This window comes from Salvelinus sp. IW2-2015, linkage group LG6.1 (assembly GCF_002910315.2).
Source record: "Salvelinus sp. IW2-2015 linkage group LG6.1, ASM291031v2, whole genome shotgun sequence".
Classification (NCBI taxonomy): Eukaryota; Metazoa; Chordata; class Actinopteri; order Salmoniformes; family Salmonidae; genus Salvelinus; species Salvelinus sp. IW2-2015.
The window spans coordinates 18,145,896-18,163,590 of NC_036845.1; the positions used below are offsets into that span (position 1 = coordinate 18,145,896).

General features: G+C 43.4%; 1 protein-coding gene across 1 annotated transcript in view; it reads left to right on the plus strand.

Moving 5' to 3' along the window:
- LOC111964692 (zinc finger protein 236) overlaps positions 1–17,695 on the plus strand; it is a 97,943-nt gene that overhangs the window by 13,808 nt on the left and 66,440 nt on the right. Inside the window, exons 6-10 of the mRNA XM_070444059.1 lie at positions 6,525–6,697; positions 9,320–9,442; positions 9,906–10,076; positions 12,359–12,536; positions 14,259–14,531. Coding sequence (XP_070300160.1) covers positions 6,525–6,697; positions 9,320–9,442; positions 9,906–10,076; positions 12,359–12,536; positions 14,259–14,531 — 918 coding nt within the window. The remainder of the gene's footprint in view (positions 1–6,524; positions 6,698–9,319; positions 9,443–9,905; positions 10,077–12,358; positions 12,537–14,258; positions 14,532–17,695) is intronic.

Below are 17,695 nucleotides of genomic sequence, written 5' to 3' on the forward strand. Positions count from 1 at the left end.
ATGCAACCGCTGTGTCAGATTTCAAAAAAACTTTACGGAAAAAGCACACCATGCAATAATCTGAGTACAGCGCTCAGAGACCAAAACAAGCCATACAGATACCCGCCATGTTGTGGAGTCAACAGAGTTAGAAATAGCATTATAAATATTCACTTACCTTTGATGATCTTCATCAGAATGCACTCCCAGGAATCCCAGTTCCACAATAAATGTTTGTTTTGTTCGATGAAGTCCATCATTTATGTCCAAACACCTCCTTTTTGTTCGCGCGTTTAGCCCAGTAATCAAAATTCATGACGCGCGATCACTAGGTGCAGACAAAGTCAAAAAGTTCCGTTACAGTCCGTAAAAACATGTCAAACGATGTATAGAATCAATCTTTAGGATGTTTTTAACATACATCTTCAATAATGTTCCAACCGGAGAATTCCTTTGTCTTCAGAAATGCAATGGAAAGCAAGCTAACTCTCTCACGTGAACGCGCCTGGTCAGCTCGCGGCTCTCTGGCAGACCTCTGACTCATTCCCCTCTCATTCGCCCCCACTTCAAAGTGGAAGCCTCAAACAAGGTACTAAAGACTGCTGACATATAGTGGCAGCCTTAGGAAGTGCAATATGACCCCATTTCCACTGTATCTTGGATAAGCAAAGAGTTTCAAACTTCCTGGTTGGATTTTTTTCTCAGGTTTTTGCCTGCCATATGAGTTCTGTTATACTCACAGACACCATTCAAACATTTTTAGAAACTTCAGAGTGTTTTCTATCCAAATCTACTAATAATATGCATATCCTAGCATCTGGGCCTGAGTAGCAGGCAGTTTACTCTGGGCACGCTTTTCATCCGGATGTGAAAATACTGCCCCCTACCCAAGAGAGGTTAACCATGGAAAGAGGAGTGGGAATATGGCCAAATTATATAAACATTGTAGTTATTCCCTCTGCAAGGCAAACAAACAAGCGAAATGTCGGTATAGGGACAAAGTGGTGTCGCAATTTAACGGCTCAGACGTATGTGACAGCAAATCGTGGTCTACAAAAAGAAAACCAGCCACGTTATGGACACCGACGTCTCGCTTCCAGACACACAAACGCCATCTTTGCTCGCTTTGAGGATAATACAGCGCCACTGTCGCGGCCCGCTACCAAGGACTGTGGGATCTCCTTCTCCGTGGCCATTGTGAGTAAAACATTTAAACATGTTAACCCTCACAAGGCTGCAGACCAGCTGGCTGGTGTGTTTACGGACATATTCAATCGCTCCCTATCCAAGTCTGCTGTCCCCACATGCTTCAAGATGGCCACCATTGTTCCTGTACCCAAGAAGGTAACTGAACTAAATGACTACCGCCCCGTAGCACTCACTTCTGTCATCCTGAAGTGCTTTGAGAGACCTGTCAAGGATCATATCACCTCCACCTTACCTGCCACCCTAGACCCACTTCAGTTTGCATACCGCCCCCAACAGGTCCACAGACGATGCATTCGCCATCACACTGCACACTGCCCTATCCCATCTGGACGAGAGGAATACCTATGTAAGAATGCTGTTTATTGACTACAGCTCAGCATTCAACACCATAGTACCCTCCAAGCTCATCATTAAGCTGGAGGCCCTGGGTCTCAACCCCGCCCTGTGCAATTGGGTCCTGGACTTTCTGACGGGCTGCCCCCAGGTGGTGAAGTTAGGAAACATCTCTGCTTCGCTGATCCTCAACACTGGGCCCCCACAAGGGTGCGTGCTCAGCCCCCTTCTGTACTCCCTGTTCACCCATGACTGCGTGGCCATGCACTCTTCCAACTCAGTCATCAAGTTTGCAGACGACACAACAGTAGTGGGCTTGATTACCAACAACGACGAGACTGCCTACAGGGAAGAGGTGAGGGCACTTGGAGTGTGGTGTTAGCAAAACAACCTCTCACTCAACGTCAACAAAACAAAGGAGATGATCGTGGACTTCAGGAAACAGCAGAGGGAGCGATCCCCTATCCACATCGACGGGACAGTAATGGAGAAGGTGGAAAGTTTTAAGTGTCTCGGCGTACACATCACAGACAAACTGAATGGTCCACCCACACAGACAGTGTGGTGAAGGCGCAACAGTGCCTCTTCAACCTCAGGAGGCTGAAGAAATTTGGCTTGTCACCTAAAACCCTGACAGACTTTTACTGATGCGCAATTGAGAGCATCCTGTCAGGCTGTATCACCGCCTGGTACGGCAACTGCACCGCCCTCAACAGCAGGGCTCTCCAGAGGGTTGTGCGGTCTGCACAACGCATCACTGGGAACAAACTACCTGCCCTCCAAGACACTTACAGCACCTGATGTCACAGGAAGGCCAAAATAATCAAGCACTACAACCTCCCGAACCACTGTCTGTTCACCCCGCTACCATCCAGAAGGCGAGGTCTGTACAGAAGGCCAGCATGGCTAGAAGGCCAGTATCCCAGAGTTGCTTCTTTACTGTTGACGTTGAGACTGGTGTTGCGGGTACTATTTAATGAAGCTGCCAGTTGAGGACTTGTGAGGCGTCTGTTTCTCAAACTAGACACTTATGTACTTGTCCTCTTGCTCAGTTGTGCTCCGGGGCCTCCCACTCATTCTATTCTGGTTAGAGCCAGTTTGCGCTGTTCTGTGAAGGGACAGGTACGAGATCTTCAGTTTCTTGGCAATTTCTCGCATAGAATAGCCTTCATTTCTCAGAAAAAGAATAGACTGATGAGTTTCAGAAGAAAGTTCCTTGTTTCTTCTTGAGCCTTTAATCGAAACCAGAAATGCTGATGCTCCAGCTATTCAACTAGTCTAAAGAAGGCCAGTTTTATTGCTGCTTTAATCAGTACAACAGTTTTCAGCTGTGCTAACATAATTGCAAAAGGGTTTTCTAATGATAATTTAGCGTTTTAAAATGATAAACTTGGATAAGCTAACACAATGTGCCATTGGAACACAGGAGTGATGGTTGCTGATAATGGGCCTCTGTACGCCTGTGTAGATATTCCATAAATCTGCCGTTTCCAGCTACAATAGTCATTTCCAACATTAACTTTGTCTACACTGTATTTCTGATCAATTTGATGTTATTTTAATGGACAAAAAAAAATGCTTTTCTTTCAAAAACAAAGACATTTCTAAGTGACCCCAAACTTTTGAACGGTAGTGTACATATCCTTATTCCTCCCTTTTAGATTTGTGTGTATTAGGTAGTTGTTGGGGAATTGTTTGATTACTTGTTAGATATTACTGCACTGTCGGAAATAGAAGCACAAGCATTTCGCTACACTCTCATTAATATCTGCTAACCATGTGTATGTGAAAACAAAGGAGAGCCGCACACTCTAGGAGCTCAGATGCAAAAATACAATATCCAACGTTTCGACAGCCAAGCTGTCTTCATATAACCATGTGTATGTGACCAATAAAATTTGATTTGAAATAATCTTAACATTTTCAGAAGTTGCCATTCTTCACCAATACACCTACTGCTTTCCTTTCGGACATATCACCTGAGATAAGTGCACATTAAGTGCAGACTCCCAGCCCAGACTCCTGAGTTCATTCAGAGCTTCAGCTATCCTTCCTCACTAAGCCCCCCCCCCATGCCACCTCATCTTAATGTTAATTTGTGTGCTAGATGGATGACTAATGCTGTGCTGGAAATGGTTGGCCTGTGCTCTGAATCTCAAACAGCACATTAAGGGGATATGCTGAAGTGGAGCTATGGGGCTTTAAGCTCAGCCTGCAGGCTCCAGTCAGCTAAGTATCCACCTCTGCTCTGATTCTACATCCTCGTTGTCTAAAGCAAGGCAGGTTAGTCCCTGTGGGCTTCTCAGCTTAGCTAAACTCAGATCTCCCTGAGCAGTCAGGCTTCAAGACAGGTTACTCAAACAAGACTGCTCTTCTCTGTGTCACGGAGGATCTTTGCACTTCCAAAGCTGACTCTCTCTCCTCAGGTCTAGGAGGTTAAGAACAATCTCCTGCCTTCGACACCGTGAACCATCAGATCCTCCTCTCCACCCTCTCAGGGCTGGGCGTCTCATGCTCTGCACACTCTTGGATTGCATCCTACCTGGTAGGCTGCTCTTACCAGGTGACGTGGAGAGGATCTGTGGCTGCACCACGTACTCTACTGTGTCTCCCAGGGCTCAGTTCTAGGCCCTCTCCTCTTCTCTCTATATACCAAATCACTCGGTTCCGTCATATCCTCACATTGTCTCTCCTATCATTGCTATGCGAATGACACTCAACTACTTTTCTCCTTCACCATTTCTGACACCCAGGTGACGGACATCTCTGCGTGCCTGGCAGATATCTCAACTTGGATGTCGGCCCACCACCTCAAGCTCAACTTAGACAAGATGGAGCTGCTCTTTACACAGCAAGCGGCGCAGGTCCTAATCCAGGCACTGTCCTCTCCCGTCTGGACTACTTCAACTCGCTGTTGGCTGGCCTCTGCTTGTGCCATCAAATCCCTGCAACATATCCAGAATGCTACAGCCCGCCTGGTTTTAACCTTCCCAAGTGCTCTCACGTCACCCTGCTCCTCCACACACTCCACTGGCTTCCAGTCGAAGCTCGCATCCACTACAAGACCACGGTGCTTACCTACGGAATAGCAAGAGGAACTGCCCCTCCCTACCTCCAGGCTATGCTCAAGCCCTACACTCCAACCCGAGCACTCTGTTCTGCCACCTCAGGTCTCTTGGCCCTCCCACCCCTATGGGAGGGCAGCTCCCACACAGCCCAGTCCAAGCTCTTCTCTGTCCTGGCACCCCAATGGTGGAACCAGCTTCCCACCTGAAGCCAGGACAGCAGAGTCCCTGCCCATCTTCCCAAAACATCTGAAACTCTACCTCTTCAAACAGTATCTTAAATAATCCTCCTCCTCATCTCGGGACTAAAATGTAAGCAGTGGTTTTCCTGCGGAATATAGACCCCTTTCTGTGTTTGCAAACATTGCCACACGAGGGCGATGTGTGCAAGTTGGTGGCAGAATAAGGGGGAGTTCTAATAGAATGCCAGCAAAAAAAAAGACTCTATTTACATGTTGCTTATGAGTGCATTTCACAGTAATTTTGGATTATAATTGAATATTTAAGGCTCTTATGAATTTCCTGCTTAATATAATGTTTGTGTCCTCGCAAATCAACTGCATTATATTAACACTTCAACTTCAACCAGTAAAGTGTGTCGTGTGCTGGGAGAGGGTCTATTTACTGGTGTGTCCGTCCTCTCTCCTTTCCCTTTGTACCCCCTCAGGTGTATCTCTACCCCCTCAGGTGTATTGAGTAGTGTGTGTTATCTCTTTACCATTCTCTCCCTCTCTTTCTCTCCATACCAACGAGGTATACTTAAGCAATAAGGTCAGAGGAGGTGTGGTATATGGCCACGGTTAAGGGCTGTGGAGTGCAGCCCTTAGCCATGATATATTGACCATATATCACCCCCCCCCAAGGACCCTTGTTGCTATTATAAACTGGTTACTAATGTAATTAGAGTAGTAAAACTAAATGTTTTGCCATACCTGTGGTATACGGTCTATCAGAATTCAGGGCTCAAACCACAGAGTTTATATTGAGTTTTACACCATGGGATTGTTGAATACTTGTTTCTGATTGGCTTGAATGGCATTCTAGAGTGTGCATTTCCCTATAATGCACAGTATAATTGCACGGTATAATTCAATGGCAATGAAGTTCATTCTTACATTTTTTTTAGCTGCTTTTGAAAGCAAAAGTTCAATTGAAAATATAATTGGCAATGTTGAGTTCGATTTTCATAATAGCAAGCTAGGATATTGGTTTAGTTAGCTAAGCTAGCAAGTCGATTTGTTTGGTTACCGAGGCAACTACTCTAGCTAGCTAGTAAACTTGCTAGCTACTTCAGTGGATGTTGTCATATCTCTACTGGCAAATATGTTAAATTATAGCCATGGTATAAAATAGATAATCACCTCAGGGCCCTATGCATTCTCTGTAAAATAATGCAACTCCGCGGAATTGTTGTGGAACACACCTTCCACGTCATGCTTTATTTTCCAGAGAACGCACAGCCCCTCATTGATTATCCCTTTCGAGTTATTTCTCTGCCTTCCTCTCTCTCTCTCCCTCTCACATTTTGTCATGGGGTGCAGAGAACATTTTTCAGTTTTAAAGCAAATTTTCTTGCAATTCCATACAATTTGCAATGTCTAATGTGTATTCATGTGTTATTTGAGTGACTCAAACATTACAACAAAATCTATGGGCAAAAACACATTAGCTGACATGGGCTAGTTGATCTTGAAATTTCTTACAAGTTATAAATAGCTCTCTGAGGTATGCAATAACTGACATGACAACAGGAAAACTGATGATGCAATACCCAATTTCGAAATTGCACCTTTTGGATTCTACTATGACAACTTTCAAGAGTAAGTTGAAAGCCTGACTGAGTTCCTTAAAAATTCAGCCCCCCCCCCTGATCTATACCACCCAGGTCTATTGAGTTGTGTTCTCTCTCCCACCTATCCTCTCTCCTCTCCCACCCAGGCGAGCGGCCGTACAAGTGCAGCCACTGTAGCAAGGCCTTCAACCAGAAAGTCGTGCTGCAGACCCATATGGTGAGGCACACGGGAGAGAAGCCCCACCTCTGCATCTTTTGCCCCTCTTCCTTCTCGCAGAAGGGCAACCTGCACTCGCATGTCCAGAGAGTGCACTCTGAGGTAAACAACCAACTAACTACATCACCTGGCACATCTCTGTTGCCCTTGTCTTTAATCAGTAGACTGGATGTAATTCTTATTGTTATCACCAAATAACTTTCACCTGTCTGATCCTCCAAAGTTGTCCGCTAGTGTCTACAGGTAATGTGTATATACATTCAAAAGTTTGGACACACCTACTCATTTTAGGGTTTTACATTGTAGAATAATAGTGAAGACATCAAAACTATGAAATAACTCATATGGAATCGTGTAGTAACCAAAAAAACAAATCAAAATATCAAACAAATCAAAATATATTTTTGATTCTTCAAAGAAGCCACCCTTTGCCTTGACAGCTTTGCACACTGTTGGCATTCTCTCAACCAGCTTCATGAGGTAGTCACCTGGAATGCATTTAAATTAACAGGTGTGTCTTGTTAAAAGTTATGTCTTCACTATTATACTACAATGTAGAAAATAGTAAAAATAAAGAAAACCCTGGAATGAGTAGGTGTGTCCTAACTTTTGACTGGTGCTGTATATTTTAGCAATTACATTTACTTTTGATACTTAAGTACATTTTAAACCAAATACTTTTTAGATATTTACTCAATTTGTATTTTACTGAGTAACTTTCACTTTTACTTGAGTCATTTTCTATTAAGTTATCTTTTACTCAAGTATGATAATTGGGTACTTTTTCCACCACTGATCTTTATCAAGGGTGTCCATAATTTCGGACCCCACTGTATATACCACTTAGGGTAGAGTCTAAGGCTCTCGGGACTGACTTTACCACTCAGAAAAGAAGTCTTCCATTCTATTACACTGTCTGCAACAGAGCTTGTTCATTTAAAAAAAGCCTCTGCATGCATTCTGATTACAGACAAAATCGTACATTGTCATTGGTAAGAAATGGATTTGATATGGGGTGGGTCTTGTCTCTTCACACCCCCCCCCCCCCCCCCTTTGTCTTTAATCAGTTAGATATATGGAAATAAAATAGAACATTATTATGAAACAGAAGCTTCTATTACTGATGTAGCAACATTGCACACATCTGTGATATTTTCACATATTTGACATTCCATGGGAAAATAATGAGCCTAAATGAAAAGCAGTCTCTGGGTAATTCTGTGTGATGATTGCAGTCGAGGAGTTGGTGTTTATAGGCAGAAGTTTTGAGTGACTGGCTGTACGCTCTTCTGGACCTGAGTGCTACTTTCATCGTATTTGTGTCCGCTAGTCATCATTACTTACATTTGTGCAAATGAGGACATGCAAATGTGAGGCTTTGTCCTTTTTATTGAGTGGCCAACTCAATCAGCTAGCTTTTCAATTTTCCACACCCCTCACAACAAATACATGTGATAGTTTTATCAACCAAACATTTTTTACGGAGCCCGTCAAATTATTATAATTTTTTTAACAAATGGGGAAGAGAGTCTAAAGAGCGCCCGTAGCGTTTATTTTGTCCGTCAGTGCTAACTGGCAATGACGCAGTGGGGCTGATTGAATCTCCCCCGAAGCCCCAAACCGCAGCTGTTCAACGTTTTTGAATAATGCATGTGATTCTCACGAGTGTCCCTCAACATACTCTAGCAGTCAGGACCTCGGCTTTATGAACGGACTTCATGAATATATTAAAGTCAAATGTGAGTGGGAATACATTTCATAAGCAGAAGCATCTGGAATATGGACAGGGAAGTGGGACCGTTTTTAGATTACCCCAAAGTTTTTGCATGAAATTGTTCTCTATCCTAATCGCTGCCTTATATTAGATTGCCCTTTTAAAATATCAGAAGATGGATATTTGTAATATCTGTCTTGGCTGAAGATAAAATATGTATAATGTATACACTGATTGTACAAAACATTAGGAACACCTGCTCTTTCCATGGCGTCGACTGACCAGGTGAATCCAGGTGAAGGCTATGATCCCTTATTGTCACTTGTTAAATCCTCTTTAATCGTTGTAGTTGAAGGGGAGGAGATGGGTTAAAGAAGGATTTTTAAGTCTTGTGACAATTGATTGTGTATGTGTGCCAGCCATTCAGAGGGTGAATGGGCAGGACAAAATGGGCGGCAGGTAGCCTAGTGGTTAGAGTGTTGGGCCAGTAACCGAAAGGTTGCTATATCGAATACCAGAGCTGACAAGGTAAAAATATGTCGTTGTGCCCCTGAACAAGGCAGTTGTTCCTAGGCCGTCATTGTAAATAAGAATTTGTTCTTAACTGACTTGCCTAGTTAAATAAAGGTTCAATTAAAAAAGACTTCAGTGGCTTTTGAATGGGTTATGGTAATAGGTGCCAGGCGCACTGGTTTGAGTGTCAAACCCAGCAGCGTTGCAGTTATTTTCACAGTTTCCTGTGTGTATCAAGAACCCACCCAAAGGAAATACAGGCAACTTGACACAACTGTGGGAAGCATTGGATTCAACATAGGCCAGCATCCCTGTGAAATGCTTTCGACACCTTGTAGAGTCCATGCCCCAATGAATTGTGGCTGTTCTGAGGGCAAAAGTGGGAGGTGTTCCTCATGTTTTGTACACTCGGTGTACTGTAAATCTTAGTTGGTATTAAATTATAATGACATGGTATTAGGTCGTTTTATGTTGTTTTTACCTATGTGTCTCTTCAGCTTACGGGAGTACCACTGTTCCCGTGCATGGACTGTAGCTGTGTGTTCAAAAAGCTGGGCAGTCTCAACGCCCACATCAGCAAGATGCACATCTTGCTCATAGAGGAATCGGCCAACACACAGGTGAGTGAGTGCATGCAGATGATGTGAACTTCTAGAAGTTTCTCCTGATTCGGTTTCTGACCTCTGCATTCAGTTTGTTGCCTCGCGCTGCAGCTAGCTTGATGCTGAGTGATCAGACACACACGCCCACACCGGAACCTCCCTGTAGCTCTACCACTACATGCAGATTTTTATGTAATTATTTCAGAGTGGGGCTCAATATAAAAAAGCCTCATTTTCATAATATGTCATTGTGTTTTTGTAAGTTAATGGAACCTTGAAAATCAGGTGTTCAGGTAGACTATTAATTAGGTGAACTAAGCTTCCATAAAAAAAATTCGCTCATCTATGATGCACTGCAAAAAAACAAAACAAGATTGAAAATGCTCTACGCTGCTCAGATCAGCTCACCTCTGCCATTCTCAGTATTCCCTTTTCTCCTCCCATTCTCTCCACCTTCACACCCTCCCTCGCTGTCCCGTAGGAGGTGGAGTCGGGTCAGGGTGTGGCGGGGTCAGAGGGCAGCGAGGTGGTGACTGACGTGATCCAGCAGCTCCTAGAGCTGTCAGAGCAGGTGACAGGGGAGGGGACCCAGTCACAGTCCCAAGAACAGACCATCACCATGGAGACGGCTATCAACCAGGACATCCTACAGGTGGGAACCATAACACAGGAATTACACGTAGATACACATGCGCAAAAGCGTACAAGCACAGACACACAAACGCACTCACTCATACATACATGTACATACACATACACAGCTGTCTTACTATACTTGAGAGAACTTTTTGGGGTCCAATTCAAAGTCCTATTTTCCCTAAACCTTACCCAAACCTTAACCCTAATTGTAACCCTAAACTTAAAGTTAACCCCTAAGCCTAAAATAGCCTTTTTTTACAAGTGAGGACTGGGAAAATGTTAGAATTTCTCAATTTTAGTCTACTAATTTTAGTCTACTATTCTTGTGATGACTTCTGGTACCCGATTTCTAGAAAACAGTAGGCTATATTGATTTAAACTGGTGTTGAGAACAACGCGGCAGAGGTGGACGGCAGCGGAGTGAGGAGACGGGGAAACAGCCATTGGGCCTAGAAACAGCGCAGTGAGAGGAAAACTCACCTTAGTTACGATCAACTGAATGATGAAAATATTAGAATAAAGTAGGCTAATGCAATTGAAGGTATGTATCAAATTCTTGCTTGGACTGAAACTCCTGAAGTCATATCCAACCTTTATACTCATTTAAAGCAATAGTCGTGTGTGTGTGGTCACCTAGGTGATCATTTCAGCACTGTTTTGATTGGGACACCGCGCTGCTTTGAGACAAGCGTGGGGGATTCTTCTCTTTCTCACTGAATCTCCATTTGGATATTTGGTAACAATTAAGCTGGGGAAATGTTAGCTAAATTGAGACGAGTGCTAATGATCATCTTTATACTAGTTTGCTCATTATATTAGCTGATCAGAACATTTTGCTAGCATGTTATACGAGTGGATTTTTCTCTTCACTTGCGTAGTAGCCTGTCTTACTCCCGTCCAAAAGCCTGGGACTTGTCTCATAATCAATCAATGTGATTTAGTTTGTCTGTCTGTATATTTGGTTAATTGATCTCTGGCTGGACAAGTGGAAGTGGTAGCTAATTTATTCGTTCACTGATCAGAAACATTTAGCATGAAATAATGTAGCCTAAATCAAGTGTATCTGTTGTCTTATATAGAGCCTAGGCTATTTTCCTATCATCCCAATTCCACTGAAACCCAAAATCCTGACTCCTGACTCATATGAAAAATCCTAACTTTATTCTGTAATCCAGGGTTTGGATTATCAAAGCACATCTCGCCTATGCATGTCAAAATACCGCTATGACATTTCACCCACTTCTCTGCGCTGTCTCATGTTGCTGCCCATATGAGAGCTTCGGTAGAGAATGTGTGATCAACAAACGGTGGATATTTTACCTTTAAACATAGATAAAAATATAAGATACCTTGATTTTTAAACAATTTCCTCTTCATCTCCCCGTTATTCATGAGCTGATCTGTGATCTGTATAATCATCAACTAGATTTAGCCAAATGGGAGATATTCTGTCGTTAGTAGGAGGTTATCTAGCAAGTTTAGCAATTTTGCTCAATTGACTTTTGTTTGACTGCAATTTACAAAGTTGGTATTATTCGACAACGCTATAGCCTGCTCGGGGTGCACTCTGTGTGTGCTCTGTGTCGACATAACCTAGGCCTACTGCTGAAATGCGCTGAATTAATTGAGGAACATGATTTTGCAATACACAACAATGTCATTGGCGATCAAAGTTACTCTGTCGTTACTAAATGTCAGTTTCACTTGCTGTGAAATCTTTAAATAGTGGCACAGCGACAATCTTATTTTGTGAGAACCCTGGCATATCTTGGTTTTAAACTTGGTTTTGAATGGGAATCGGTTTCTGGCTCATTTAAATGTCGGACCAGGCTTGGACTTCAGCTCACCAGGCTTGGGCCGGACCGGGATCGAATTTTCAGTTATGCTTCTGATGCGAACTCCATTCGTGTCTCGTGTGCAGTCTGGCAGTGTCAATTATGCGTGTGCTTTGAATTTGTGATGACTTTGTGTGAGGTAAATACGCTAGGCTAAAGGATTCTATGCAACAACCTATTTGTATAATGTGCTATTCTATTTTTTGCCAATCTGCTGCTGCGCATGTTGTATATTTCGTGGAATTGCATTAGTGCGACATTGGGGGAAAGTGTTGTAATTTTGCTTTTTTGGGGAAATGTGAAGAGTGGGCCCAGGACAGTCCCTGGATCCCGGTTACCGATGTTAATCCCTAGTGTCATGTAGCCTAGCTCGGCATACAGCACAGTATTGCCCAATACTATGGATGGGAAAATGTAGTCACAGTTTTTGTTAAACCCTGTCACCCCTGAACCCACACAGCAAGCCCTGGAGAACAGTGGGTTGAGCGTGGTTCAGTCCCAGACCAACGGCGCGGCCAGACAGACTCAGAGCCATGCCGCCGAGGGGGCTCTACCTGACAGTAAGAAGTTACCAGGCCAGGACAAAACCGCCAAGAAGGAGAAGAGAAGTATCTTCAGAAAACCTGTACAGATGCCAGGTAGGCCATACCCCAAAAAATGTCCATGTGTGCTTGTGTATGTCACCCTCTCTCAGTTCCATTTCAACTCCATCAATTGACTTGCTCGTTAAATGTCCATTGACAATGAACAGGTATATTGCATACAGTGCATTTGGAAAGTATTCAGACCCCTTCCCTTTTTCCACATTTTGTGACATTACAGCCTTATTCTAAAATGGGTTAAATAAATGTTTTTAAACAAAATAAACAACAGAAATAGCTTATTTACATGTATTCAGACCCTTTGCTAGTAGACTCGAAATTGAGCTCAGGTGCATCCTGTTTCCGTTGGTCATCCTTGAGATGTTTCGACAACTTGATTGGAGTCCACCTCTGATAAATTAAATTGATTGGACATGAAATTGTCCATAAATACAGGATTGTGTCGAGGCACAGATCTGGGGATGGTCTACCAAAAAATGTCTACAGCATTGAAGGTCCCCAAGAACACAGTGGCCTCCATTCTTAAATGGAAGAAGTTTAGAACCACCAAGAGTCTTCCTAGAGCTGGCCACCTGGCCAGACTGAGAAATCGGGGGAGAAGGGCCTTGGTCAGGGAGGTGACCAAGAACTTGATGGTCACTCTGACAGAGTTCCTCTGTGGAGATGGGATAACCTTCCAGAAGGACAATCTCTGCAGCACTCCACCAATCAGGCCTTAGTGGTGGAGTGGCCAGATGGAAGCCATTCCTCATTAAAAGGCAAATGACAGCCCACTTAGTTTGCCAAAAGGCACCTAAACGACTCTCAGACCATGAGAAACAAGATTCTCTGGTCTGATGAAACCATGATTGAACTACTTGGCCTGAATACCAAACGTCACATCTGAAGGAAACCTGAAACCATCCCTGTGGTATCGAGGGAAAGATGAAGGGATCTAGTCAGGATCGAGGGAAAGATCAACGGAGCAAAGTACAGAGATCCTTGATGAAAACCTGCTCCAGAGCACTCAGGACCAGGGGTGAAGGTTCACCTTCAAACAGGACAACGACCCTAAGCACACAGTCAAGACAGCGCAGGAGTGGCTTCGGGACAAGTCTCTGAATGTCCTTGAGTGGCCCAGCCGGACTTGAACCCAATCTAACATCTCTGGAGGCACCTGAAAAAAGCTGTGCAACGACGCTCCCCATCCAACCTGACAGAGCTTGAGACGATCTGCAGAGAAGATTGGGAGAACCTCCCCAAAAAACAGGTGTGCCAAGCTTGTAGCGTCATACCCAAGAAGACTCAAGGCTGTAATCGCTGCCAAATGTGCTTCAGCAAAGAACGGAGTAAAGGGTCTAAATACTTAAGTAAATGTGATATTTCAGTTTTACATTTTTTTATAAATTTGCAAACATTTGCTTTGTCATTATGGGGTACCAACAATTTAAATCATTGTTGAATAAGGCTGCAACATAACAAAATGTGGAAAAGTCAAGGGGTCTGAATACTTTCCAAATTCACTATATATCGGGAGTTTCAATTGATTCCCTGAATTTAAGGAATTTTATTGTATTTGGTCTCAGCTCATATCATGTGGGACCAGTGTCGCATCCATTAGGGCACCCTATAACAAAACGTTTTGAAACGTAACACGAAAATGAATGTTTGTTATTGGACAGGTCCAGGCAGTCTCTCCCTGTTTCAGTCTGTTTTCTTCCATTTGGTGCCTAATAGAACACAACCCGTGTCACCTCTTTCTGTCCCCCCTTCCCCTAGGCTCCATCAGGGAGGAGAACGGCGTGCGGTGGCACAGCTGCCCTTACTGCAGCAAGGAGTTCAAGAAGCCCAGCGACCTGGTGCGCCACATCCGCATCCACACACACGAGAAGCCCTTCAAGTGCAAGCAGTGCTTTCGCGCCTTTGCCGTCAAGAGCACCCTTACTGCCCACATGAAGACGCACACAGGCATCAAGGCCTTCGAGTGCCAGTGCTGCATGAAGTGCTTCTCCACGTCGGGCAGCAGGAAGGTCCACATGCGCCTACATACAGGTGAGCGATATTATGGCGTTGTTATTATGGAGTGATATTTTGATTGTATTCATAGATGCACATTTAGTTCCGGGTTGGCATCTATATCACTCCATAATGGTCATCAAGATTTATTATGATTAACGTTGGTGTCATAATCTGGTTTTGACGATTTAACTTGATTTAAGTTATTGAAAAAAGTCCTATTTTCTTTTATTAATTTGTCCTCTTGGTTTTTTGTGTTTACTTACGGTGCCTTCAGAAAATATTTACACCTCTTGACACAGCCTAAATTTAAAATGGATTAAATTGCGATTTTGTTTCACTGGCCTACAAACAATATATCCCATAATATCAAAGTAGAATGATGTTTTTAGAGATGTTTATACATTCATTAAAAGCTGAAATGTCTTCATTCAATAACTATTCAACCCCTTTGTTATGGAAAGCCTAAATAAGTTCAGGAGTAAAAATGTTACATAATAAGTTGCATGGACTCACTTTGTGTGCATTAATAGTGTTTTGAATGACTACCTCATCTCTGTACCCCACACATACAATTATCAGGTCTCTTAGTTAGGGCTGTGGAGGTGATGGAATTTCGCCCGCCGGTGATTGTCAAACAAATAACTGTCGGTCTCACGGTAATTGGCAGTAAATTAACATAAATACATTCAGCATCTCCTGGCTTCCACACAGCCTACTGATGCAGACCTTTTGAACATCTATATTTTAAAAAGTCTAAGAAATCCATGTAATATAGCCTACCCCTTCACAATAAATACATTTATTTATTTTAGACAGGTCTAAAGAAACATGATATGAAGAAAATGTAGTCTATTTCAGAAGAACTGAACGGCATACTTTGAGTTGTCCTTATGTTAGATCCTGATCTGGCTATGCCATGTGGCTGTGGGCTACACTAGTTAATTTAGCAGACAAGATTTGCTTTGAATTCTTTAGCATTATTTTATAGTGTGAAGAATCCAATTAAACAAAGCTGAATAAAATAGCTATTCTGTGTTGAGCAGTTAACAAAGAGATACTGTAGGTACTCCTATATAGTTCATTTAGATTATATATATATTTTTTCCTTTTAATTTTTATTTTTACGGGCTCGGGAGAGACGAAGGTCGAAAGCCATGCGTCCTCCGAAGCACAACCTAACCAAGCCGCACTGTTTCTTAACACAGCGCACGTCCAACCCGGAAACCATCCGCACCAATGCGTCGGAGGAAACACCGTGCACCTGGCCCCCTTGGTTAGCGTGCACTGCGCCCGGCCTGCCACAGGAGTCGCTGGAGCGCGATGAGACAAGGATATCCCTACCGGCCAAACCCTCCCTAACCCGGACGACGCTGGGCCAATTGTGCGTCGCCCCACAGACCTCCCGGTCGCGGCCAGCTGCGACAGAGCCTGGGCGCGAACCCAGAGACTCTGGTGGCGCAGCTAGCGCTGCGATGCAGTGCCCTAGACCACTGCGCCACCCGGGAGGCTGCATTTAGAGTTATTAATTTAACTTTAGTTGTTCTACAAACGTTGGGCTATATGTGTTGATGTTTAATACATTGTAAGGCTGCATGATGCGACTAATGATGATTTGAAAAAAGTAGCTTGAAAGGAATGAGCTCTGCTTTGTTTTTTGCGCAGGCTGTACACACTACATCAGTCTCTCATTCAAAATTTGAGAAGCACTTGATAATGTCTTTGTGTGGCCATAATTCACCCTAAAATAATCGATGCCTTTTGCGGCCCTTCTGCCTGAGTGCTGCCTGCTCCGAATCACCTCTCACTCACACGGCTCTCCATCACGTGATCGGGTCTTTCTCACAGGCTACAAGTGAAGACCGACACATCGGGAACGCAACTGCGCACGTCCTTATCCAATTCCGAGGTGCATATTGAAGATATTGGAAGAACTGTCCACATTTACAGTACCAGTCAAAAGTTTGGACACATTCAAGGGTTTTTCTTTAGTTTTTACCATTTTCAACATTGTATAATAATAGTGAAGACATCAACACTATGAAATAACACATGGAATCATGTAGTAACCAAAAAAGTGTTAAACAAATCAAAATAGATTTTAGCTTCTTCAAAGTAGCCACACTTTGCCTTGATGACAGCTTTGCACACATTTGGCATTCTCTCAACCAGCTTCACCTGGAATGCTTTTCCAACAGTCTTGAAGCAATTCCCATATATGCTGAGCACTTGTTGGCAGCTTTTCCTTCACTCTGCGGTCCAACTTCTCCCAAACCATCTCAATTAGATTGAGGTCGGGTGATTGTGGAGGCCAAGTCATCTGATGCAGCACTCCATCACTCTCCTTCTTGGTCAAATAGCCCTTACACAGCCTGGAGGTGTGTTGGGTCATTGTCCTCTTGAAAAACAAATGATAGTCCCACTAAGCGCAAACCAGATGGGATGACGTATCGCTGCAGAATGCTCTGGTAGCCATGCTGGTTAAGTCTGCCGTGATTTTTAAATAAATCACCAACATTGTCACCAGCAAAGCACTCCCACATCACCTCCTTCATGCTTCACGGTGGGAACCACACATGCGGAGATCATCCGTTCACCTACTCTGCGTCTCACAACGACACGGGGGTTGGAACCAAAAATCTAATTTGTACTCGTAAGACCAAAGGACATATTTCCACTGGTCTAATGTCCATTGATTGTGTTTCTTGGCCCAAGCAATTCTCTTCCTCCTATTGGTGTCCTTTAATAGTGGTTTCTTTGCACCAATTCGACCAGTTGATGTTGAGATGTGTCTGTTACTTGAACTCTGTGAAGCATTTATTTGGGCTGCAATTTCTGAGGCTGGTAACTTCAATGAACTTATCCTCTGCAGCAGAGGTAACTCTGGGTCTTTCTTTCCTGTGGTGGTCCTCATGATAGCCAGTTTCATCATAGCGCTTGATGGTTTTTGCGACTTCACTTTAAGAAACGTTCAAATTTTCCAGATTGACTGACCTTCATTTCTTAAAGGAATGATGGACTGTCGTTTCTCTTTGCTTATTTGAGCTGTTTTTGCCATAATATGGACTTGGTCTTTCATCAAATAAGGCTATATTCTGTATACCCCCCCTACCTTGTCACAACACAACTGATCAAACACATTAAGAAGGAAAGAAATTCCACAAATTAATTTTTACAATGCATGAAGCTGGTTGAGAGAG